The 25,768-nt window shown below is 35.4% G+C and overlaps 2 protein-coding genes across 2 annotated transcripts; one reads left to right on the top strand and one right to left on the bottom strand.

The window, feature by feature from the left end:
* Positions 1-1,355: 1,355 nt before the first annotated feature.
* On the bottom strand, positions 1,356-9,527 carry LOC132061596 (alpha-glucosidase-like; the record flags this gene model as incomplete). Its single annotated transcript, XM_059454373.1, has 5 exons — positions 1,356-1,916; positions 2,105-2,751; positions 3,451-3,681; positions 5,160-5,875; positions 9,343-9,527. Coding segments are annotated over 5 exons (2,340 nt in total), but the record flags the coding sequence as incomplete, so codon positions are not given.
* A 4,455-nt stretch (positions 9,528-13,982) lies between these two features.
* On the top strand, positions 13,983-24,150 carry LOC132061597 (chorismate synthase 2, chloroplastic-like). Its single transcript, XM_059454374.1, has 12 exons — positions 13,983-14,157; positions 14,267-14,343; positions 15,314-15,367; positions 15,488-15,580; positions 15,704-15,778; positions 17,762-17,864; positions 18,550-18,644; positions 18,744-18,809; positions 22,674-22,741; positions 23,062-23,292; positions 23,421-23,505; positions 23,774-24,150. The coding sequence occupies exons 1-10, from the start codon at positions 13,983-13,985 to the stop codon at positions 23,162-23,164; spliced, it is 909 nt and encodes a 302-aa protein (XP_059310357.1). The 3' UTR covers positions 23,165-23,292; positions 23,421-23,505; positions 23,774-24,150.
* The last annotated feature ends 1,618 nt before the right edge of the window (positions 24,151-25,768 follow it).

A 25,768-nucleotide genomic window follows, 5' to 3' on the forward strand; every position in this document is an offset into this window, starting at 1 on the left:
GTCCGTCTCGTGTGGGTCGGTGGTGCGTCGTTTTCGTTTCGGGCATTCGAACCTTTTTTGGGGATCTTTTGGGGCCGGCCTTGGTAAAAAGGCCTTTGGATTTTCTTTTTCGGCCCCTTGACAAAAGGGGGGCCCCCCGGTATCGTCCGGGGGTTATCGTCTGCCCTTCTCGGTCGAATCCCCCTTTTTCCCAAAAAGTCTGGGGTTTTAGGCCCTCGGTGGAAAACGGCCCCCGTTGCTTGACACCCCGTTCGTTTTTGCCCCCCCTTTGTGCTGCCCTTTGGCCCCCACCCTTGCCTTTGGAAAGACATCGCCTTCTTCCGGGCGATTTTTTGTTTTTGTTCTGACATCTCGTGGAGGGGTTTGGGTCTTGGTTGCCTCCGGCTCCTTGGGCCGGGTCGGACATGTGGGGTTATGGTTCTTGGGGATGGTGGGGAAAGGGCGCTTTCTTTGATCCGGTGTTTTTGGGTCGGCCTCCCGGCCCCAAGGGGTTCGGGTCGGCGAGGTTCGACCCCCGTTGTTCGGCCTCATTTTTTTGCTACAATTTCGGTGTTGTTAACGTGAGCGGATTGCCCGACGTCGACCATAGATTTGTTTTTTGACGAGAGACGAACGAGGGTTACGGTTTAAATGAGTTTGATAAGAATCGAAGACTAAGAACTATTATCCTAGCCCGGTGGCGCCAAGCTCGATTTACCCGAAATTGGATAATCAATTGAATTTGTAAGTGGGTATAGGATATGTGCTTTGTTCTTGACGTATGTTAGATAAAGAAATAGAGATTGGAAGGCTCTCCAATAGCGACCAAAAATGTAGACGTTTGTGGGCAATATATTATATGATTAGCAATAATTCTTGAGAGAAAATGGCCTTGGTCGAATAAATGAAAGGGAGAGTAAGTATATGAGGTTCTTTTCTTACAAGTGTTCTTGAAATGTAAAGGAGCCAACCCCTCAAGGGGGGTGTCTCCTATTTATAGTCGCTCACGGGCTTCATACAATGTGAACCGAATAAAATAATAATAACAAGGAGAAGCATTTTCCGAACGGATTTGGTGGGGTTTTGACCCACGCGCCGTCGACACACGCATGGTTGGTGGGTACCGAGCCGTGGACAGACACCTGGCTGACGCGCGGCTCACGGGCAACGGCTATACCGGACCAACGACCGTACGGACCGACGGCCACACGGGACCGAATGGCACCCTTGCTCAGCTCTGGTGTAAGCGCTCCTCCGGTTCAACTCCGGTGTAAGCGCTCCTCCGGTTCAGCTCCGGGGTAAGCGCTCCTCCGGTTCAGCTCGAATGTCATCGGGCACGTTCCCATCTTCCTTGCCTCGGCCCTCACCTCATTGGTTTACGTTATGTCCGGTTTTCCCCGTACACAAAAACAACTAGAAGAAATAAGAATATTAGAGTTAGAATAAGAAATAACCTCACTCAAACTCTCTTGCTTGTCTTTCTGAATCTCATGTCTATCCCTCTCCTTTTCTATTTCATGGTCATCTCTCTTTTCTTTTCTCTCAAGCTCACTTTTTTTCTCACTTGACATCTCATTCTCTTCACACAACACAACCTCTCCTTTTTCCTCTCTTGAGATGTCAACATGCACTCGCTTACTTCTCTCATTCTTTTCTCTCTCAAAGTTTTTCATTGCTTTCCTCACACATTTTTTATCATCATAAACTTGGGATGGAGTTAAAGGTGAAAGTATATATTTTCTTCTATTTAGCTCAAGAGAAACTTTATTCCTTCTCCTGTCATGAATTGCGGTCCTATTAAACAACCATGGACGTCCAAGCATGATATGACAATCTTGCATTGGAATTACATCACAAAGAACATTATCGAAATACTTTCCAATGACGAATGAAACCATACATTGCTCTGTCACCTTAAGCTCACCAATATTGCGGTCCTATTAAACAACCATTTGGACAGTGATCTCAAGTTGATATGCAATAATGACCGACAATATAACGAGTATCAATATGCAATATACATTTCAATAGTAAAAGAAGAACCATCATATGGACAAAATCATAAACTTCCAATGTATGCAGCTAAGGCAAAGTACCACTTCTTTAAAGACAAAAGAACATGTACCTGAATCCAACGGTGGCATAATTCTTCAGTGGTATTTTTAAGAAAGCCACATATATCAGCTCCAATCATAGGCATCCCAAACAATCCAGAATTTAAAATGCCGGGAATACTATAAGCCAAGTCATCCCAAGTGGCTGCATTGTCTCCGGTCCAATGTGCTGTGTACTTGCCGGCACCCACAAAAGTAGACCTGCTAAGTATAAACGGCCTTTTACCAGTAATGTTGATTAAAGCAGCATTGGTCGTTTTAGCTTCGAGGAATCCATAGAGGTTACGAGCATTGTACTCTAAGGCGTTCCCGAAATGTACTGATGTTGCTGGGATAGTTTTCACGTTTATTGGATGTAAGGTTCCAGAGTTATTGATCTTATAAGGAGGGTTGTCAACGGTAGAAGAGGGGGTTGGAGGTGACGTAATGAAGTTGGATGCCTCGTTCATGTCATTCCAGATCCCATCGATGGGGAGAAGGTCATGGAAAATTTTGATTTCATTACTCCAGAAAACATCGCATCGGGGATTTATGAAATCGGGAAAGTAGACTTTTCCAGGCCAAACTTCACCAAGATAAGGGACACCATTGCGTTTGATGTAAACGTCCGCTTGCATCCCTCTCTTATATGTCTCATATGAGCTATTTATGCTGATCCCTGTGAACAAAGCATTGAGATCATAAAAGAAAGGTATCTTTACATAAATAAACAACCGAATGCACTGTCTACTTTTCACCGCCAGAATACATAGATTATACACTGAATATACAAGATTTTAACCATATTATACATGCAATAAACATATATTACAAATCCACAGATTATTTTTAATTTAAGCGGTTTAATAGGTGGGTATTTAGGTTAATTTTTCTAAAAGAGAAACAAGAGTCGTGCTTTGATTAAGTCATTTGGCTCAATACCTTTGCAATTTCTCAACTTCTACATCAATTTAAGTATAAACAGAAAGGCAAAAGCACAAAAAAGCTCTAGGATCCGTTGGGGTTTTAAGCGCAAATAAAGCGTGGGCTTTAATGAAGAAAGGTGCAAATTGAAATAAACACAAATATGCATGTGTAGTCCAGACTAATAATATGAATAACAGATAAATGGACAAAAAAAAAAGAATAACAATAAAGTGAAGTATCAATTTTTTCGTGTCGCCTCTTCAGGATTATGGTCATTGGCAAGGAAAAGTATGCCTTATAGCCTCGATTACGACCCCGAAGCGCCTGCTTATCGAGCTCTCAACATGTTTTACTCCTCGCTTCAGAGCTTAAGCGTTCTTTAAGCACACCTCTGACAACACTGAGTATAAATATCAACAGAAGCAAGAAAATTCAATATGTTAAAACTCGCCTAGATCCAATATGAGAACAAATTTCTGGCCAGTGTGATGAAGTGCATCGACAAATTTCTGCATCTGGTCAAGTGGGAAATCAACAGGATCAACTGTAAAATGCTTATAGCCATCCATATAATCAATATCCGTCCACGCGACCTCAAGAGGGATTTGAGCTTTTGCATAGCCAGCAACCACATTCTTAACTTCAGTAAGATTTTTATAACCATAACGGCATTGGTGAAATCCTGTGAACAAAAATTTGAAATCGTTTGCATTAAAAAAAATTACAAGGATTCATGCCAAGCTACAAACACAAGAAAAAAAATTAAACATAAAATTGAAAAGTATGTGAACCAAGCAGTTAGAGGAAATTAAATGGAAAGTACTAAACAAAATCCAAAAGAATCTCCTTTGGATTCAGGTCATGTTGTTTTGCTACTCTGGGATAATATTTCTATTTCAATTCTAATTATGGTGTCAGTACAATTCAATCATTAAAAAAATTGATGTGTCAGTAAAAGTACATAGTGGAACTGCCTCGTTATTTCTTAGTTGGTTCGGTAGCAAACACCAGATATGCCTTCAGAAAGTTATTGCTGAATAACTTTACCAGGAAAAAATTGTATGATGCCCCTTCTTACTGGCCTTCTACAGTATGATCAACTAGATGGTAGTGATTTACTGAATTTTCCAAATGTAGGAACCAATCTTTTAGCAATCATAAAATTTGCATCAACTAATGCTACTGGTTGAACCAAAAAATAAAATGAAATACCCGCGTTGAGTGATTTCAAGGATGAGATCATGTTAGAAATCATAGCTTATGCAGTGTCTACCTCTGAAAAGCTAGAGTGCCTGTATTACCTTTCTAAGCTAAGTCGAAGGACTCAGGAAAAAGAGGTAGCTGTAAGTTAGCCGTGTGGGTTGAGGAGAAAGAGTTGGTGAGGCACTGGTCATTACTAGAGTAAACTATTTGCAAGATGAATTTTATGTAATTCACTTAATGACTATGTTGCTCAAATTCTTCAAAATGCTGACAGGTGCGTGTTGGATCCTCCAAAAGTAGTGTATTTTTAGAGGATCCGACATGAGTGGCAGCATTTTCGGAAAGTCCGAGCAGCATAGCTTAAACATAGTGCTTGTTAGTTCTTGTTGACTATCATCAGTATCTACATTCCCCAACACATTTAACAGAAGGGAGGACAACGTGCAGCTAGGACTAGCCACAATTACATATGGCTAATTATTCTTTGCTGTGTAGGTACTTTGAAGTGGCATCCAATATTAAAGGGAAAAAATATAGATCTCCAAATAGTGATTTTTTAATACTAACTCTGGTTTTTAATCAGTCTATGAAACAAGTTCTACTAAATTTTGTAACTTTTTTAATATGTAGACCTATGATAAGGAGAACACCTCAAAAGGTAAGTTCATATGATTTATTGTTTTTGATAACCGTTGTGTCGGGGCTAGTTTGCGAGCACCTCGACTAACTCCACTAGATACCTATTACCTCCCACTAGCAACAGGTACCAGGTAATTCTATCCACCAAGGCTTATACAAATGGGAAGAAATAACCTAGTGTTTTTTTGTCTCCGTTGGAATTTGAACCTGAGACCTCATGGTTCTCCCACTTCATTGACCACTGGGATAAGTTCATACGAAATTGTAACCAGAATAAACACTATGAAACTATAGGAATTTGCTAGCATAATTACGCACCAAAAGACCAGTATGGCATGGGCGTTGGGCAGCCAATGAGCTCTGTATACTGTTCCATGACCGACTCTGGCGCTGGACCAGCAAAGAAGTACAAGTCAATGACCCCTCCAATCACTTTGTAAGTAATTCTATCACCAGCATATACAATATCTATGCCATTGCTATTGAATAACAAGACCCCACCGTGACTAGTCCCTGCGCCAGGATGAGACCTGACGTCCATGTAAAAAGGGCGGGAGCCGTACAAGTTGACATCAACATTGGAACTAGCAATATCAGCATTCCAAAGAGTCAATGTCTGATTATGCTTGAGCTTAAATGTTCTTTTGGTTTGCTCTCCGAGCCTGTAGATAGATGACCTGTTGGCTGGCAATGAAGAGGACAGTTGAAGGTACTGGTCCTTGAAGATAAGGAATGTGTCCGGAGAGTCATTTTTAGGTGAGGTGTCAAAAAGAATGTCACCTGTGGAACGACGCGTGATGGTAAAGCCAAAAGGGGTAGTGTCGTAGAGAATGAAACTAAGGTCCGAAATGGCATTTGTATGGAAGTAATTATGTGTGTCTTCGGATAATGGAAGTGACGAAAAAGAATGTTTTTCCAAGAGGGAGGTGTGGTGGGGTGAATGAGTTTCGCGGGGGATGAATGCTTGAGGAACTTCCCATCTTTCATGATCTGCATCCGTAATTCTGACTCTTAAACGATCTTTTGTCTCGAAGCTGCAGAATCCAACAACATGAAAAACAAGACAAAGGCTGATTGTTATATCTTGCTTTTTTTAATTATTCAAAATGCTACATTTTGGAAATTTGTACACATGGAAGATCTTGGAAACATGATTTTCAATTACAGAAAAGACAAACCTCACAACATTACTAAAACAAAATATCACAATGCAGTATGAATTCAATTTGTTTCTCTAAGAAAAATTCTTCGTTAAGAATAAGCAGTTGCTTTGTATGCAACTTTGATTAAAATTAACGAAGAAGAACAAAACAAAAAAATAATCAAAGAAAGCACCACAAACCATGAGTAGTCTTTACTAAAGTTGCATTTCCTGCCGTAAAGTCGGCTCGTTCGTTATTAGTGTGCATCAGACAATAATGGATTTGAATAGTGCATTTAATAAAATCCGCTATTGTATGCATATTTTATTAACTGTATCATTTAATTCTACACATATAGATGTTTAATCTGAGAATCCAAATTATTAGACTATCACTAGTGGATTAAAATCGGGGCTAGATTCACTTTTACCAAGTATTTAAGAATGTTTAATCAATCAACTATAGCTCAATTAGAAACAAAGTTTTTTTTCTATGAAGAAAAAGAAAAGGTTCAAGTCTATGTATTTAATTGCTTTATTCGGGCACGAAGAAGTTAACTAAATTCCACACTAAATACACTGATCTACTACTTTCTGGTCAAATTAAATAACTCCTGCCACTGAAAATACTCATGGCATTTTAAAAGAAGAAAAATGCAATTTTTTAAAAAAGATTAAATTCTCAACACCAAGGACCACTTATTTAGAAGGGGAGGTGGACCACTCCCTTCAAATCTTCAAGAACAAATACTTAAATGGATGAAATTTCCTCAAGGATTAAGTAGGCAAAATACAATCCCGAACTATACCTGAAATGTCAGACTTCACACTCTGACTAATCGACCTATAACATCTTATACATTTAAAAAGTAAATTTATTTGTCCCTTAATACACATATAACCAGTTTCACAAGGGGAGTCGTTAGACACTCTCTCGCCACATCAGAAATCTTCTAAATTTTAAATTTAATTTTTTTTGGGTCCCACTTTGACTTTTAACTGGTCTACTCTTTCTTCTTTCTTTTTATCCCATCAATGGCAGTTGGGTGAGTTTTGCAATGGAGCAGGGCGATTTTATGGCTGATTCTTTGGTGAATGCTATCGGTAGAAAACCAGGAGTTATTTTTTGGTTTACTGACGGTGAGCTAGTGGTTGACGGCAGAAAAGGTTGAGAAAGTGAAATGGAAAAAATCAAGAACAAAAATGCTCCCCGTCCATCTCTCTCGTTCTCTATCCCATTTCCGTTTTTTTAGTATCCTTTGAAAAGTTGTTGTGAAGAAATTAATAAATGGTGAAAATTATATACCTTCCCCAACTTTGTTTTAAAAATCAAACTTCCCCCTCAACTTTAAACAATATACATTCTCCCCCTTTATCCTATCTGACTTTTACAACAACATACCTAGTGAAATACCACATTGTGGAGACTGGGGAAGGTAAAGTGTACGCAGACTATCTTAGCCCTACCTTAGAAGCTAGGGAGGCTGTTTCCGAAAAACCCTCGGCTCAATTAACTTTTCAAAATACTATTTAACCTTACATTATCAACCTTTGTCTTTTTTTTTCTTTTAAAATCATGCTATTTTTTATTTTTGATCTATATTACAATTTTTCTATGGAAAAAATTTGAAAAACACTAATTGACTATATAATTTAATGACATTCTATAATGAAATAAATGAGCAAAATAATAAAAAAAATTATTAATATAAGCAAAACTCTAATAGTATCTATTTATACAAGTGAAAATAACATGTAATAAAAAATTTTATAAACATATTTCAATGCATGTAATGCAAAAATAAGTAATAGAAATAGAGGTATATTTTATGACAACATTTCGTAAATATTATCATTTATATTATTAATGAATTTTAAATTATAATTTATAAAATATTCCCATTATTTAACATCCAAAATTCCATTATATTGAAAAATTCGTTAAAGCATTATTCTACTTATAATGTTAATGACCTTAAATAAAAATATATAAATACCTAGGTTAAGGAAAAAAATTATACATAATGTAAAATGATATATAGATGGTGAATTGAAAATATTAAGGGTAAAATAGACATTGCATATGATTTGGGTTTTGGGTGGGGGGGGGGGGTGAGAGGGATATCTATTGTTCATAGTTGAGGGGGGAGTTTGATTTTTAAAGTAAAGGTGGGGAAGGTAAATGATATTCACCTAATTAATAAATGTGATGAGAAAAATGGAGAAAATGAAATAAGAGGAAGTGGGTGAAGATGAAGAAGAAATATTTTGGGAGGGGGGGGGGGTTTCGTGGGGGGGGGGAGGGTTGGGGATTACAACTGAGAAATGGAGGAGAAGAGGGATGCCCAAAAATAAGTTTCTTTAATTTGAAAAGATTAATTTATTTATTTTTTTGATAATTTTGACTCCACTCGCTACTTTTTTAATTATAATAATTTTTCTGCCACATCAGCTTTTGGGTGATATTAGATTCACTTTAAATAAAAATAGAGGGTAGTAGGTTGCTCAATTAATTGGAGTGTGATGTTGACATTTCGGATATAATTCGAGTGCAATCTAATTAAGTATTATACACTTGCACCACCCTAAAAAAAAAAAAAAAAAAAAAAAAAAGTCCACTATCAGTGTAGTTAGCCCAGTACATATAGCAAGTTAGTTACAATATTTAACAAGTCACTGAAGCTTATCATACATATACCTTATATTTGACCTGATTGTGTATATAGATACTTTTACCTGTGGCGGATGCACATGTTTAGGTATAAATATGTATATGTGCGAAAAAGTTCATTACTCCATCTATCCCAATTTATGTGATACTTTTCGGTATACGAGATTCAAATTTCTTAATTGTGACCATACATTTGGACATAAAATCTTTTAGTTGTTTGAACCAAATTTACATATTTAAAATTACGCAGTACTGCTATAAGTTACAATAATTAATAATTCAAAATATTTAAAAGGCATATAAAATTTTTATGTTAAAGAATAATTTGTTTGGATATAGAAATCAAGTACTGTCACATAAATTAGGACAGATGGAGTAATAATGTACAAATATTATAGGGAAAATGGCATTTTTGGTCCCTATCTTATTGCATTATTCATATTGTAGTCCCTATAATATGTAAACAGGCAAATTTAACCTTCAATTAAGTAATGTGTGTGGTTTTACTCCTTAAACTAACAGCTGGCAAACAAATCAAAGAAATGTTAGATATTAAGTGGCATTCCCAACCCATAAAGTTCCCCCGAATTTAACTCTATTTTACGTTATTGGTGTATAAAATTCAAACTCTTTCATTAATAAAGATGAAAATGTAAATGTAAAGAAGGAGCTTCAAAAGTATATAGTACCATGCAGTAAGGATGAGATTTTGAATGTCAGGTCCATAAACAGATGAATTTTTTATGAGTTGAAGACTAGCAGTCAACGTTCTACCAGATGAGTCAACGCTTATTGATTGAACATTGTAACCATATCCAACTGGTTCATCAGCTTTTGTTAGTGATAACAATGGTGCCAAGAAAGTGAAGAAGAACAATAATCAATTATAGAGAATAATACTACTAGATATCTTAGTGTGTCTATTCATTGTGTAGTAAAGAAGATAATGTGATGAGGAGAATATAATAATATGCAATACGCCACGTGATATTATATGGGGAATGGCAGATATTAATGGTCAGAACAAACAAAAGAAATGATTGGGAGGGGCCTTGGGAATTTAATTTGGAAGATTTTGTAATCCTTCAATGTTCCCAGAATTAACCACCATGGTTTAAGTTTCAACTTCACGTTGACATATGGAGTCAAGATATTTAAATTTTGTCTCCACTTCTGATATTTATGTAAAATTGGTCATTTTAAGTTTGACATAAGAATTTTAGACTAAAATACTCGTAAGTTGAGCGACAGAGATGGTAAAGAGATGTTGGCGGCTTGGAATCGAGAATGGTGAACTACGTAAAGCAAGTAATGCCAAATTAGTATAACTTCATGTTATGTGCAACCAATCTGTCATGTTGGATTACTATTAGAGATGGTAAAGAGATGTTGGCAGGTCGGAATCGAAAACGGTGAACTACGTTAGGCAAGTAATGCCAAACTAGTATAACTTCATGTTATGTGCAACCAATCTGTCGTGTTGGATTACTATTAGAGGATAGCATATTGTATTTGAATATTGGGTGCATTTATCTATATTTGAACAAAAGACTATCAAATGAATCTCTTTCAGTTTCCACAAGAAAAAGAAGAATAGCATTAATTATGAGCAAACAAGTACTAATATATAAGTTAGGGGTAGTGGTACTTAGAAATTAGTAGCTATCCGTTGTGATTGTCACTGATGTACGTTAGGGTTTACGTTTGGGTTGTGTTTTGGGGGGGGGGGGGGGTGTTTTACAATTTTGCTAATTGTAGGGTAAATTGGTTGGGTAGTATAATAACAGGGGTAAATTTGGCTGAATAATGTAACGGGGATTAAATATAGATAAAAAAAAAAAAAAAAAAAAAAAAGGAGGACCCTTTTCCCTTTAAAATATCCTTTTATTTTTACCATTATAATTTTTCAAAAGGTGTGTTCTGGTCCCTCTTTTATAAAAAAAAATTGGAACATGATGAGAAAATGATCCCATAATATAATGACAGTAAATAGATTGTGGTAAAGATTTAGTAGCTTCCGGTATTTCGAATCAAATAATTTAATCTTACAATAATAACAACAACAAATACAGTGTGATTTCATAAGAAGGGTCTGGAGAAAATGGGGGTGTACACAAATGCTATCCCTTACCTTGTATGAAATAGTCACTTCAGCTCAAGAGAAGCGTTTTCAGAAACAGATATGACTAATACAAGAGTAAACCTCCTCCACTGTCACCCCGCCCTCCCTTCTCCTCCACCTTCACGCCACCCTACCCCACCACCAAACCCTTCTTCTTCATTTCACCAACACCACCCTCCCCCTCTCCCCCCTCCCACTGCCATTCTCCTCCCCCTCCCCGGTCAAACTCCACCATCAAAGCAACAATCCTCCATTGGTATACTTGTGAAATTTCCATTGATGTAACGTTGATAGCACATCTGTTGCCATCTAACGTTGATAGCAGCAACAATAGTAAAATTACTCTGTCCAAAATGGCACTAAATCTCTAATCTGTTGGTGCCATCTAATGTTGGTAGCAGTAGAGATTTGGTATCATTTATTTCTAATCTGTTGTCCCACAATCCTCCTTGCCATTCTCTTTAAAATGAAGAAGTCAAAATTAAAATGAAGAAGGCGGAGCAGTGGTTCCTCCTTGGCAGTGACGGGGGGACGACCAGTGGTTCCGCCATTTCTCTCTCTCTCTTTTTTTTTTTTTTTTTTTTTTTTCTTTGAAAATAGCTTGATGAGTTTAATATCACACATAATAAAAACTAATAAAATTTATTTTATTAGTAGATTAGATGCAAATTTGGTGATTGGAAAATGAAGAAGATCGGAAAAAATGGAAGCTCACCGGAAAATATTGAAACTCATTGGAAACAATGGTGGTTATACTATAAGAAAGGGAGTAGGGATGAAGAAGAAAGGGCGGGTGGGGGAGGAGGGGAAAGGAAAAAAAATATAAAATTAAAAATTAGAGGATTTTTCGATGTGGCACTGACATGGCACTGATTTGGGGAGAGAGTGTGTAAAATATCACTTCTAAATATATTAGATATGTAATGGGTCGCCAGGATAGTTTAAGTGTGAAAATGACTTTTGGGGATAAGTTTAAGGGTCAATTTATGTCTTTTGCCTATATATAAATAATATACATAACATATATAAATATACTTAGGTATACCTACAATATGCTTAGCTACTTATGTTATATAATATACATATACTTGACCTTGAGTTATAAAATAAAAAGTTATAACCTTAGAAAAAAAACAATCTAGAATTTTATAATATTCATAAGTTTTTAGTTAGCAAATATATAAGCTTAATTTATGATACATATAACTTAAGCATATAATTTAATATATAAATATACGCACAATATACTAAGAAATATATAATATACATATACTTAAGAAAAGAAAAAAAAACATTTTTAATCGGCCGGGTATGGTTTCCAAATTTCCACCCGGTTAAACGGTGACCGGCGACTGGTTCCGGGTTTTTGATCGGAAACCGGCCGGTTTTCTAATCGGTTATCAGTTCCAGCCGGTTGGACCCGGTTGACAGGTTTATATCAATGCGGATAAATTTTTACCATATAACTCCATATTTATATTTGTTAAATTTTTTAAAATAGAAACAAAACATTCTTGTTTGTAGTAAACGACAAACTCACTAACCAAATTGAAGAAAAGGAAGGAAAAAGGCATTGTCTGTACCTACCAAATAGTTTCTCGGGGCTCCGAATTCACGGTTCGGATCTATCCAGTTACCATCCAAGTTCTCTTCTTCCAATCTCCAAATCCCAACTCACAGATCACAACCAAAACGACTGGATGAAACTTTACGCCTTTCATCTGTTTGTTAAAATGCGTGAAAGAACTTGACGTTAATTCCCGCTTTTTTCTGTTTCTTGTGTGAATTAAGGAATTGGATATTAAAATTTAATGAGACTATGATCATTAAAAGGGAAAACAAAACTCTGGAATTTGATATATGTTTTTTTCTGTGTTATTATATCTGTGATCATTCCACCATGTATTCAGTGATCGAGATAGGATTTTCACCAAGGGATACATCATATACTATATATACATTAAAAAAAGTGGGAATTTTCAAAAATATACAGTCCAACATAAAACATTTTGCCACATAGCCATATTTTCGGTTTATACAATATTATACAACATTATAGATTATACAATATTATATAACATTATACCTTGGGAAAGCATTATACGTAATGTATCAACCTTGTATAAAACTTAAAAGTATATAATAGTGTATAAAAATGTTTATACACAAATATGGGCTAAACCGGGTAACAAGCTCGAAATATGAGTTAAAGCGTGTAAAGATTCTCCCCCAGTAGACATAGTGCGTAATTGTCCCTAAAAAAATTGTGATCTTGTATCTATATACAATGTGAATTTCTAGTCATGGGGATTTGAACGAACGCCCTTCGCGCCCTGCATGTATCTGCATCTTCCTACTATGTACTAAGTACAGGTTGATTATGCCCATTAAGGCTTAGGCGGATGAGAAAAAATCATCTTTTCTTCTTGCCTCTACCGGAAATTGAACTGTGGTGTCCTATGATTTTCATTTCGCCTTAATTACCCGCTATGACACGTCTTTGGATAATTTGAAGTTTGTTCTAGTGTTATCATTTGTCTTCTTTTTTTAGCCGGTGGTAGAGCTATTCATCTGGCAACAGTGTAATTTTACTTGGACTTTGCTCAGGAATTCATCATTAATTAGCCAAATTCTGTAGTTTTGGCTCACTTTCATCAGTTAACATCATCTTCATTACTGTATAAATTCGAAATAGCTCGAGGTTACACGCTTCTTTCTTGTTACGTTAATGGGGTGAATTTAAGCCAAGGGTGTATGCACAAACATACCACTATTATACACATCAAAGGCAGTTGGCTTTTAGAAACTTTAATTGTCATTTACTGATCACGTGAGAACTCAATTATAGAATTTCATGGAAGTACCCTTCTATGTTTGTTATTATTTCTTTATGCTTATATCATTGGTGAACCAAACAAAAGCTCCAGGAATTATTTTGATGCTAATGAATGTCTAAGTTTGGATATGCTAGTTCCCACTTTTTTGGTGGTAGTGTGAGCGAAGAACGATTTGCCGCATTGAAAATGAACTTACAAACATCTATGGATCCATATTAGTGGTTTATTCTCGAGTACTAAAAAGGATTGACAACTTATTTATCTACTTTTGTACTCGCAGAGATACCGGCTGCCAGTAGTACATTTGGAAATTATTTCCGTGTTACAACTTTTGGAGAGTCTCACGGCAGTGGAGTTGGTTGTGTAATTGATGGATGCCCCCATCGACTCCCACTTTCAGAGTCAGATATGCAAGTGGAACTTGACAGGAGGTATTTCTTTGTTCAGAGATTTCCTTTCGTGGGTTGAAATGGAGAGTATTGACAAAGTTGTTAGATTGAAGTCCTTCAGAATTCGTGGTTTTTGGCGTTTGTTCACTGTTTCAAGTATTACCCATTTTTCTCACACCCATCTGAGCTAATTGACGGAGTAATCATTAGGATACTTCGGATTATTTTGGCCAAATTTGAATTTCATGGAAAGAATTTCCATCAGGAGGCCAGGTCAAAGCTGAATTACCACACCAAGAAAGGAGACTGACACTTGCAAAATATCATCAGGCACTGCTGATGGTCAGTCCTCTGTAAAATCTCTTCTGGCCTGTGCCACTTAATTTGACCTGCTTTTAAAGGATTTAGCTTCTATCCGTGCATAAACTATAGGTCTGACTATGTGATCTCCAATCAAAGTTGAAGTACCAACACTGACCAGAGAGGAAGTGAAACAAGAATTTACTTTCTACAATGATCTATATGTTGTATCACTCCATTTTGCACTTATTGCATGGAACAAGCCAAACTTGTTTTACTAGCTTGGCTAGGGTACATGATATCTGGTTTGCCTGAGCAAAATCAAGGCTAACCTTGTATTATTGTGCATAGAAAGTTAATATAAGGTTAATCAAGTTTCGTGTTTCCACGAACATGAGAACGTCACATCCTTGGCATGTCAAGTTTATTGTCTTTAAGGGCATGGACTAGCATTATTAAACTGTGATGATTAGTATCACTCGTCATTCATTCAGAGGTTGAAGTTCTGCATGCATGAGATTTCAAAATGATTTATCAAAAAGTTAGTAAACTCCACTTGTGTTTTTATGAACTGTACATATTTTCAAACTCAAAACAAGTGAAATGAGTTATTTCACAGCATTACATCCTGATAATCGAGGAGTAGCTTCAAAGTGGAAAGGAGAAACATTTCAGCCTAATCTGAGACTCATGATTTAAGATGTTATGCTTAGTATGTGTTTGCCGAGGGTCTCCCGGAAACAGCCTCTCTACCTCCCAAGGTAGGGATAAGGTCTGCATACGCTCTACCCTCCCCAGACCCTACTTTGTGGAATTTCACTGGGTATGTTTTTGTTGCTTAGTATGTGTTCATTTCTTTTCTTTTTGTGGCCAAAATTTGTGTTCTTCTGGTTCTTGTCAGACTTATTCATTTCCTGTTGGATTTCCAGGACTATAGTGAAATGTCCCTTGTCAGACTTATTCATTTCCTGTTGGATTTCCAGGACTATAGTGAAATGTCCCTTGCTTATAGGCATCTCATGCTGATGCAACTTATGACTTCAAGTATGGAGTTAGATCAGTACAGGTGATGTCAAGAGGAGATCATTTATTATAAGAAAGCTTTGCAGCTCGTTGATAAGCAATCTTCTGCAGCTATAGCTCCTGCTATTTCTTGTGTCCTTACTAGTGCTAGTGGAATATGCAGGGGGGTGGTAGATCTTCAGCAAGAGTAACCATTGGGAGAGTTGCTGCTGGAGCTATTGCTAAGAAAATTCTCAAACTTTATTCAGGAACTGAGGTGAGGTACTTGTTGCAGGATTTTCTAATGTCATTTTTGAATGATACTAGTCTTTTACATCATTAGATAATTGATATCTGAAACCTCTCTCTGGCAGTGGAACTGAAAAGAACTCCCTTGAAGTGTTGTACGGATGTTAAAATGGACATCAATATTTCAAATTCTCGCGTACCCCATTTTTTCTGCACAAACTCAACAGTAAGAGCTGTAGATCTACTTCGTTTTTGGGGATTGTTGACCCATTAATCATCATCAATGCCTTTTATACCAAGTTGGGCTCAATTATTAAGAAATAAAATCAACTGTCATGTCCATTACAGTTACCTGTTCAAGATGAATTTACAGCTTAAACATAAGGAGAATTTAACCTTTAGATTTTAAAGTTAATTATGAAGAACTGAGCTGGGTTACTATCAAATGATTGTGATCTAGTAGAGCCCTGATAAAACGTAATTACTGTATTGTCTTACATGAAACTTCTGTGTGTTGCAAAAAATGGTTATCTTATGTATTGCTAGCAGAAAATTTGCCATTCTGGCTCTTGTTGCTGGAGAATCTATTACAGTAGTTATATATACGTATATCTTTATCGTTTGTGGCATTCTTGTGGAGGCGGCTTCTACTTTTTTTTTACTTTTTCTAAAGAATGTGGCCTTTTAGCTCTGATATTCTGTACTGCAAATCCTTGCTTACGTTTCGCAAGTTCACAAAGTTGTACTTCCAGAGGATTTGATTGATAACCAGACAGTGACACTAGAGCAGGTATATTTCACATCAGAACTATATCTCAATTTAAAATATGTAGAAAGAGTATTTCATGTGGATTGGGGCAGGGTTAAGATAGTGTTGTAACTTGCTATCACTTGCCAGTCTTTCCTTTTTCCTGGTAGAGATCACTTGCCAATCTTCCGAGCCTTGTAGGAGAGAGTAATTTATGGTTATGACACTATTTCTGAAAGTTGCAGTTCAAAGGTTAGCTTCTATTGGTTGTGAGGAAACTATTGAAGTTCTCATTGACATGCTAAGCGTCCTATTAGAGAAGCTACTTTGAGTATTATATTCTTTGACAAGTAAAAAGGAGAATTTCAATTGGTGAACTTTGAACTAGATTTTCAGGCGCATAATTTCCTCATTTGAATTTTGCTGGTGCTAAGATTCTCGAAGAGAAAACTCTCTCAAAGAAAGAAAAATGAGTGGGACTCAGTACCAGTTCCAAAAAAATTAAAAATTAAAAAAAGTAGAGTGGGATTGAAATCGCCTGTGGCAAGTTGCTTGTCCAAAAAAAAAATAAAAAAAAATATAGATATATATCAAGAAAAATACAAGTTACTTTGGGGGGCAAAGAAATCCTGTTTGTTAATTTTTGTAAAGAAATGGAAATTGGGCTTAAATCAATCCCAAAATCTAGCTCATAAAAGAAGGATTGCATAAGGATATAATAACCCATTACCTCAACCAATGTGGGACTTAACACCCCTCCCTTCCCCCGCCTAGAACTAGACAGCTGGAGCGTGGATAACATAACACCGGAGCGTAGATAATGCTGATTTTGTTGGAGGATGGACGCTAAGGTTGACTAGCCTATAGGAAGATAAGATGCAAGGAGAATTATTAGCTCAACAGACATGCTTAGCTATGTGTTTTAGACCAAGGAAATCCTACTTCTAAGTAGCTTAAAAAAATTGTAGAAGAGAGCTTTCTAGGGGGGTATGTTTGAATCTGAGGCAATGTTTCTCCAAATCTGCACCATAGGATCTATGTATGAACTCTATTGTTTGCCTTATAGAGTATAAATAAACCATGTTGCTTGATCTACCAAAGAGTCTTCTCTAAGGCATGGAATGGAAGGAGTAATTTTTAGTTGATATAGTGCGAGTTTGTGGTTTTCTTTATTTATAATTATCTTCTGGTATCGCTCTGGTAGTTTCTTACCTTCTGGTGATAAAAGAACTTGATTTCTATGGTAATTATCACTTGATGCCAGATTGAAAGCAATATCTTCGATGCCCAAACCCTTAATACGCAGAGGAGATGATTGCTTCCATTGATGCTGTACGAACAAGGGGGGATTCTGTTGGTGGTGTCGTTGCTTGCATTGTTACTCTCTCTCTCTCTGGTATTATTGTTCATGTCTTTGGTCCTGCTGAGACCTTCAAATGAAAGTTTGGTGATAATTTCTAGGATATTGGTACACCAGTCTTTGATAAACTTGAAGCTGAGCTGGCTAAAGCTTGCATGTCATTACCGGCAACTAAGGGATTTGAGATTGGAAGTGGCTTTGCAGGTACAGAATCTTCATCCTATGGAAGTGTTCTCTTTATTGTCATGTTGTTGGATGATAGCAAAGTCCTAAGTCGCAACAGATTAATCAAGACAGTTGTTATCATCTATAAAGCATGGGTATGGATACAGGTTTTGTATTGGGAACCTGTTTGATGAAATATGAAATTTTCTTAAAATTGTAGGGATAAAATATGAACCAGGTGATTTAAGGAGACTAAACAAGTAGTGCTAAGGATTCCTAGTTGATTCGTCCACACTTATTAGTTTATGGCATGGTTGGTTAGAATAGTAAGGAAGTTGGCCAATTCAGCTTCGAGCCATAGTTTGTTCATTACAGGGCTAGACAGACTTTTTTTTTTTTTTTTTGATGACATGGGAACCTGCAGCTTACCCTTCGGGTGCGCATAGGGTAAACCCAGCCTCTGTGCAATAGCTACGCAAACCACACGGGGAGAGATAACCCGCACTAAGGTAAGCCCGTGCGATGAGCTGATTTGGGCAGAAAGCGTAAAATCCCCTGCTGTTGTAGGCAGGGGGTTTCGAACCTGAACAGGGCTAGACAGACTTCTTTTAACTAAAATAAGGATCATCCTCCTATTTCCAAAACAAAAAAACTGAAGGCTCTTACATGTTAATATCTTTGATAAATCTCATGTTCTTTTTTGTTTCTGGTGAAAAACCACTAGGTACATTCATGACTGGCAGTGAGCATAATGACGAGTTCTTTATGGATCAACATGACCAAATCAGGACAAAAACCAACAGATCTGGTGGTGTCCAGGCACACACACTGCAAATATTCATTTGGATATGTCTTTTGAAAGGGACAAACAATTCCTTTTCTTTTCAACTTTTGTTGTGTGTTTCATGTATTTCACAGGGAGGCATATCAAATGGAGAAAGTATTAATATGAGAATAGCTTTCAAGCCAACTTCTACAATTTCAGTGAGTCCTAGTCTCTGTTAAAAATTCTCATTATAGGATGCTATCAGTTACTTTTCTACTTTGTTACAAGAATGCCGCTTTGAAAAATGATTGGATTCTGACTAGGTTAGATATTTATGTAAATCATATCATATCATATATTATTAAAAGTGTGAAGCTCCATAGTTGAAAGTTATATTACAATAATACCCTTCAAAAGTTAAAATAAAATCATTTTACCCTTCACTTAAACTCTATTTATAATATATATTCTTTCAAAAATCAATGCATTAATTTTCTTAGTTACTCTCATAAGGTTAAAAATTTGAAAAGTTACGTTGAATGATCCAATTCATATGCAGGTATAATTTATTCTTGAAGAAAAAAACCTTTTATTAATAATTAATAAACCAAATAATCTATCGATCATCATATCTTATCATACTATTCTAAAAGTGGTAACCTAAAAAGTTCAAAATTGAATTACTAAAATCTCCACAAAAAGTTGAACGACATTTTTCCCCTTTAAACTTAATTTAATTACTAGAAGGATTGCAATAAATTGGAGTAATTATCTAAATTAACAAAATTACAAAATATTAATTACTCCTCTAAACACAAGAAAGTGGCTTAGATACGGGTAATTGGATCAACTATTTGCTGATGCTTAGAGTTCCAAAAAAATTCAACGTACAAAAATGTTAAAAGCACTCATAATAAATTCATAATTTCCCTTTAAATACATATTAAAGTGTAGTGATGCTTGGACTTTCAAGGGGGCTTTTCAGATTTCTAGGTCAGTTTTAAGTTTAATTTTCTTGGCTATAAATATTATCAAACCAACCTTAACTTGAAAACATAAGCCTTCACAGCCTTAACATATTCTGGATACACCAGGCATTCGTCATATTTGCTCTTCTTTGTATGTTGTGTTTTATAAGTAGTCAGTTCCCTCATTTGAGAAAAGGCCATAAATATTCCTTTATCATGTAAGTAGTGTAAATGGTCTCCTTAACTATACACTTACCTATTTTTAGTCTTTAACTATCCAAAAACTTATCAAATTTGGTCTCGACCATTTTTTTGTATAAACTCATAAACCTTCTTGAGATTAATCGTTAAACCATTCCTCGTACCTATATTTCTTTCTCTGCTTCTTTTTTCCTTAAGTTCATTCTTTAACCTCAACTTTTTTCCTCAAGTTCTCTCTTGCTTTTCGTAACCGACAATATGCGTCGGTTGAAATTAAAAACCGACCCAAATTGATCCGGTTTTTGTTAAAAAAAAAAAATAAAAAAAAACCGACGTGAGCACGTCGGTTTTTTTTTTTTTTTTGAAATTAAAGAATGAAATGTAGGAACTTGGAATCGAACCCGGGTATGTTCCTTGGCATTAAAGGACTTTACCACTAGACCACTGATATTTTTTGGTCATATACTTACATTGATTTAATTTATACTGTTTTTTCGCTCTAAAAATCGATGGAGTCCGTCTCCATCGGTTTTTTTATAAAAAAAATAAAAAATCGATGGACTCCATCGGTTTATTTTAGAAAATAATATAAAAAATAATTATATTTTTTCGCGCATTTTTGTGCAAAAAATAACCAACGCAGTCCGTCGGTTTTCTTAATAAAAAAATTAAAAAATCATTGAAAAAAAACTTACGGAATCGTCGGTTTTTACCGAGTTTTTAGTAGTGTTTGAGAAGAGTGGTTACGAAATTTTGTGTTCGAGTTTGTTTTTTCGAATTTTAGAGACTCGAGAGCGACCACCCTGTATCGAATCTTTTTTTTTTTTTTTTTTTAAACAAGAGGAACTTGAGAAAAAGAAGCGAGGAGGAGAAATATAGGTCGAGGGAATGATTTAACGATTAATCTCACGAAGGTTTATGAGTTTGTCGCCGTTTGTATAAAAAAATAAGACGGAGACCAAATTTATAAGTTTTTTGGATAGTTAAAGGGATTAAAGCCGTGAAGTGTATAGTTAAGGGACCATTTTAGACCTACTCCCATAGATAAGAGACTATTTATGGCCTTTTCTCTCCCTCATTTCAGATGTATAAATATAGATATAGTTATATTTTGTACATATATGTAGCAATGTTTCACGTGATGGGAGTTTTGGATGGGCCAAGCCTCTATCCCAGTCTCATGGTCCATATGGGTATAGTAACTAACAGAAGATTATGTTATCACATTATCCTATTTCTCTTGGTTCTATCAGAAATCCATTAATTTTTCTGTTTGGCTTACTTCAGCCAACCTCCAATAGATCACAAGTATTATTATTTTTTGATAGGATTATTTTTTATGTTGTCTGTCACCTTGCATTATAGAAAGTTTTCAAGTTAATTAATGAATTCTTCTTTTAGTAAAATCATTATTCTTTTAATGTATCATACATGTTCATTATTTGCCACACACAAAAAAAAAAAAATCTAAACACCTCACATCAGGTATATTTATTCTTCTTTGTTAATATGCTTTTTGCGAATGTTTTTGCTTATTCTATAGTTTCTTTTCTTAAATATATTTTCCAAGTTATATTGATGAAATATATTTTGTCCATGCAAATTTTGGCTAGGAAATAATTGCTTTTGTTTTTAGTAGGAAGTGGTGCTCTCTTTGTTAAAAAAAAAAAAATCTGTTGTTGTAGCCACAGACGTAATAGTCAGCAATCACAAGAAAGTGAATTCCCAAACTCTTGACCTTGTTTAAGCAATGACTAAAAAGAGGAACAAATGAATTAATCTTGCATCTAAGGGGACGTAATTGACACCCCTTCATCGAAATCTTAATGTAGATGGATAATTTTGGAAAAGTTCATATACTATATGTTGAATCTTTTTGGCTTCTTCATGTGTCAACCTCTTTATATTTTAAATTTTCTTAGTAAAAACTCCGGTTCCACTAATAGTAAAAGAAAGAACTAAAGTAAAAGTAATACGTCTACTTTAATCAAAGTCCTAGAGATAAGAAACGAAAACAAATTGTTGTCTACTTTAATTAGCTCATTAATCAAAAGATTTTCAATATATAGTGAAAAATTTACGTTGTTTGGATAATAAATTTTCTAAGGTCAAATTATGGAATACACGTGCAACGCACGTGTCCAGACACTAGTAATATTAAAAGTAGGAAGCCTTTTAGTGAAAAGTCAGATTACTAAAATGCCCATCAAATGTTGAATGACCAATTTACCCTTTACTTAAACACTACTCCTATAGTCTTATTGTACTAAAAAAGTAAATTTACTTACCTTTCATTAAATAAAAAGTAAATGGTAAATAACAAAATGGTATAATTAATTTGTTACATTAGTATGTAGTCATTAGGAATTGGAATACAGACGTTATTCCAATGATTGGTATTGATGCCCTCACTTAAACATCATTAATGTATGAAACATGAATTCAAATTCAACAAATGATTTCAGAAAATAGACTACATTAGCTGAATTGTAGTTGTGTAGTAAATGATTGAGAGTTATTGTAGTAAATGTGGGTAGTGAAGAGTCTACCAAAGACATTCACCTTTAATATTAATTTTGTAGTAAATGTGGGTAATGAAGACTCTACCAAAGACATTCACATTCAATTTTATATACAGAAAATCTTTCATCCAAATCTGTGTCTTCATCTTGCTTTCGCCGTTAGAATTCACGGTTGGCTGCATTCTTTTTGTCAACTTTGATTCATATTCTGTCTTATCCGATTTGGTGAGTTAATTGGCGAAGTCACAAAACCATTCCTTAAGCAATAGACGCTTCATATATCTCTCCACTTTTGGGATGGTTAGTCTTCTCTATATCTCTAAAATTGAACTTGCCTATGAACCTTTCAGCTATTATTATTACAAGAAAAATAATCCTCTTCGCATGCCAGGAACTGGAACTGGAATGGTCAAAGGACTATGCAGGCATATTTCTATATGTATACTTCAGAATGATCAGGTATGAATCTTAAGCTCTGTTATGTTCGTTTTCTGTAATAATATCTCTAATTTTTGCTGGTTATTCATTTCCTAAGAATTATTGTGGCTCTATACAAATTGTCTTTTGAAATCTGTATTATGGACACCATTTTTGAGAGGAGCAACGTAGTAACTTTATTATGATATGTCGACGGCACAAGCATGTGATAAGTCTTTTCCCTAAGCTTGGGCTTCTTGGAAAGAATACTTGCGCCAAACTAAGCTTGATTAATCGTGTCTTAAAGAAATTTCCAGCACCTAATGCTTAAGTTTGATTAGTATTTTAACAAGTTTTGGCAGATACAAGAATGGTTCAAGTGGCTTATCCTTAAAACCAGTTTGTTCATCATGGCTTATATCCTTTTTTCATTTTCGGTTTTTATTTCTGGGTACCACGCAGTGAATTAGGCGTGGGATTCAAATCTGTCATTCTTGGGATTACATGTATCATTTGAGATAAAATGGTGATGAAGAACATTAGTTATATTGTCAAAACATTTGACATCACCTGCAATCCAATCTAAGCAAAAGGTACGCTAGATTATTACGAAGAAACTTTAATTTCATTATTTTATAAATGATTAATCAGGGGTTCACGTGCAAAGCACGTGCACAAAAACTAGTTATAATAAATACCTATTATTTCAATTGTTATGCAGAGGAAGCAACATACGGTTAGTAGGGAGAAACATGAGACTGAACTCGTTGCTCGTGGTCGCCATGATCCTTGTGTGGTTCCACGAGGTTTGTATATTTGACTTTGTTTGACTATTACTCAATTTGGCAGTCCCTTTCAATCCTCTACTAGGAATTCTTACTATTAGAAGCCACTAAGGCAGGCGTGTTAGATTTTCTCAATCTATTCTTGTTCTTTACTGGTGCATGGGCCAGAAATACTTCGGCTTACTATGATAAAATAACTGAGAGGAAATCTGCTAGCCGTTTGCTTTTCCATAAAAATTTCTGGTCACCATTTGAAAAGTTACGGACATTTGATGTCTTGGCGCCACAGCTGTTCTGATGGTGGAAGCAATGGTTGCCCTGGTGCTCGTGGATCAGTTGGCTCAATATGCACAATGTATGCTGTTCCCAGTCAATCCTGTGTTACAGGAACCTTTGCAGTCATAAAAAACCGAGTCAGCTTAGATTCCCCTTTAAAAGGAGCGAAGCAGCCCATAACAACTTCTCCCTACATGACTTCTCACATTTCTGGCATATTTCTTCGTTTGAAGAATGTATTTATGTAAAAAGAAGTTTCCAACGATGCCTTAAGAGTTGTTATATAGTTTTACAGAGATAGGTATATATAGCTTTTGTTGCCAGAGCTCTCACCAGTGTGTGGAGAACAAAGTGCATCTACAAAAATGTGAAATTGTGTCGTTTTCATTATTTTTTAGACTTTTCTACTGTTTATAAACTCATGTCATTTTCAACTAGATAAAATAGCCCGTGCAAGCACGGGCCCCATATTTACAATTTAAGGTAGCTAGTAAATGTTCCTTTACATGCAAAGACCCCGGACATTTATAATTTAACTTTATAAGCTCCAAAAAAAAAAAAAAAATTGGTATCTAGAAACTTTTTTTTTGCTTTGATAATTTCAATTAATTTTGGGTTTATAGGCAATTTATAAGCCAATCAAAGCTCTTCATAGATACATAGGAATTAGAATCTATAAAGATGAGGAATCAAATATCTTCAAACTCTTCTTAACCACCTAATGAAAATATGATAAGATAATCTTCCAACAGGAAAAATAAACATTCGGATCACACCACAGCTGTTGACACCAATAAAAAGACTCATCGTTGTCTTGTCACCATCTTTGATCAACTTGCAAGAGATCCTACCCTTAGAGCAACTCCATTAGTTGTCATTCTCTTCCTCCCAAGTTAAGTTCCTTCCTTCCTCCTTAGAAACATGCATTTTCAGAATCTCAAATTTCAACGCAGTACCATACGATAAGTCTAAAGGCTAAAACTTGTATACCAATAAGGTGCTGAAGGAAAGAAACATTTGGAACATACAATTAAACCAAAATCTTTCTTTGAATAACATAAGGCATATATAATGAAATCAGGAGCTTATCACATTTATTATACAATTAGTCCATTTTAGTTGTAGGCATATCATTCATTCAAGAAATATATATCTTATGTCTCTCCTTCGTTAAAAATCTCACTAGGAAAGTGTTAGAACCTTTCTAACTGGAAAGATGTAACATTATAAATAGAACAGAGGAATAGTAAGGGCATAATTGAATATTAATAGGCGAGTGATATACAAGTACAAAATCTAGATAGTTAAGTTGTAGAAAAAGCGACGCTAAAACATGAGATAAAGAATCTTGAATGTAAAAGCTAGCATCTTATCAAGTGTAATAAGCAACTTAACTATATATAGCGCTAAATATAACTAATTATTTGTGTCATATTGTAGTCTATATGAGTATGTGGAAAAAGTTCATACGGGGCTAATGGGTGTTATTCATTATAGAAATATTGTAGAGCTTTCAAAATCAGATATTCCATTCATTATAACATTTCAATCATGTATTTCAAATCAAACACCTAGAATTCTTCACATAATATTAATAGTATCAGCTTACCATGTGTGCCCAATGGTAATGGTCTGAATCCTAAATACCTGAAAAGCTACAAATAAGAATTCTATCATAGTTGAAACAACTTTTTTTGATGACCTATCATAGTTGACACTCTAGCAAAGCCAAGAGAGAATAGGTATTTTGAACAACAATGAGAACATTCATTAAGAGAGGCATATCAAAAAATGAAATTATTGATATAACCTACAAAAGATATTCTTCATGCTATCATTTATCCACGATTTTGTCAAATCATAATTCTTTATCAACTATAAATACAAAGAAAAAAACATATACGAACATCATAAGATTTCACCTCTTGCACAAGAAATCGGGCAGAAGGATCGGAGTAAAATTGAAAAGGTGATGTTATTGGTTTTGAGTTTGCATCAATTGTTACCT

This window comes from Lycium ferocissimum, chromosome 6, assembly GCF_029784015.1.
Source record: "Lycium ferocissimum isolate CSIRO_LF1 chromosome 6, AGI_CSIRO_Lferr_CH_V1, whole genome shotgun sequence".
NCBI lineage: Eukaryota > Viridiplantae > Streptophyta > Magnoliopsida > Solanales > Solanaceae > Lycium > Lycium ferocissimum.

Coding starts and splice junctions, on each gene's coding strand:
- LOC132061597 (XM_059454374.1), top strand. CDS start 13,983: ATGGATGCCCCCATCGACTCCCACTTTCAGAGTCAGATATGCAAGTGG. Junction 14,344..15,313: donor ATCATCAGGCACTGCTGATG/GTCAGTCCTCTG, acceptor CCTTGCTTATAG/GCATCTCATGCTGATGCAAC. Junction 15,581..15,703: donor AACTTTATTCAGGAACTGAG/GTGAGGTACTTG, acceptor ACTCCCTTGAAG/TGTTGTACGGATGTTAAAAT.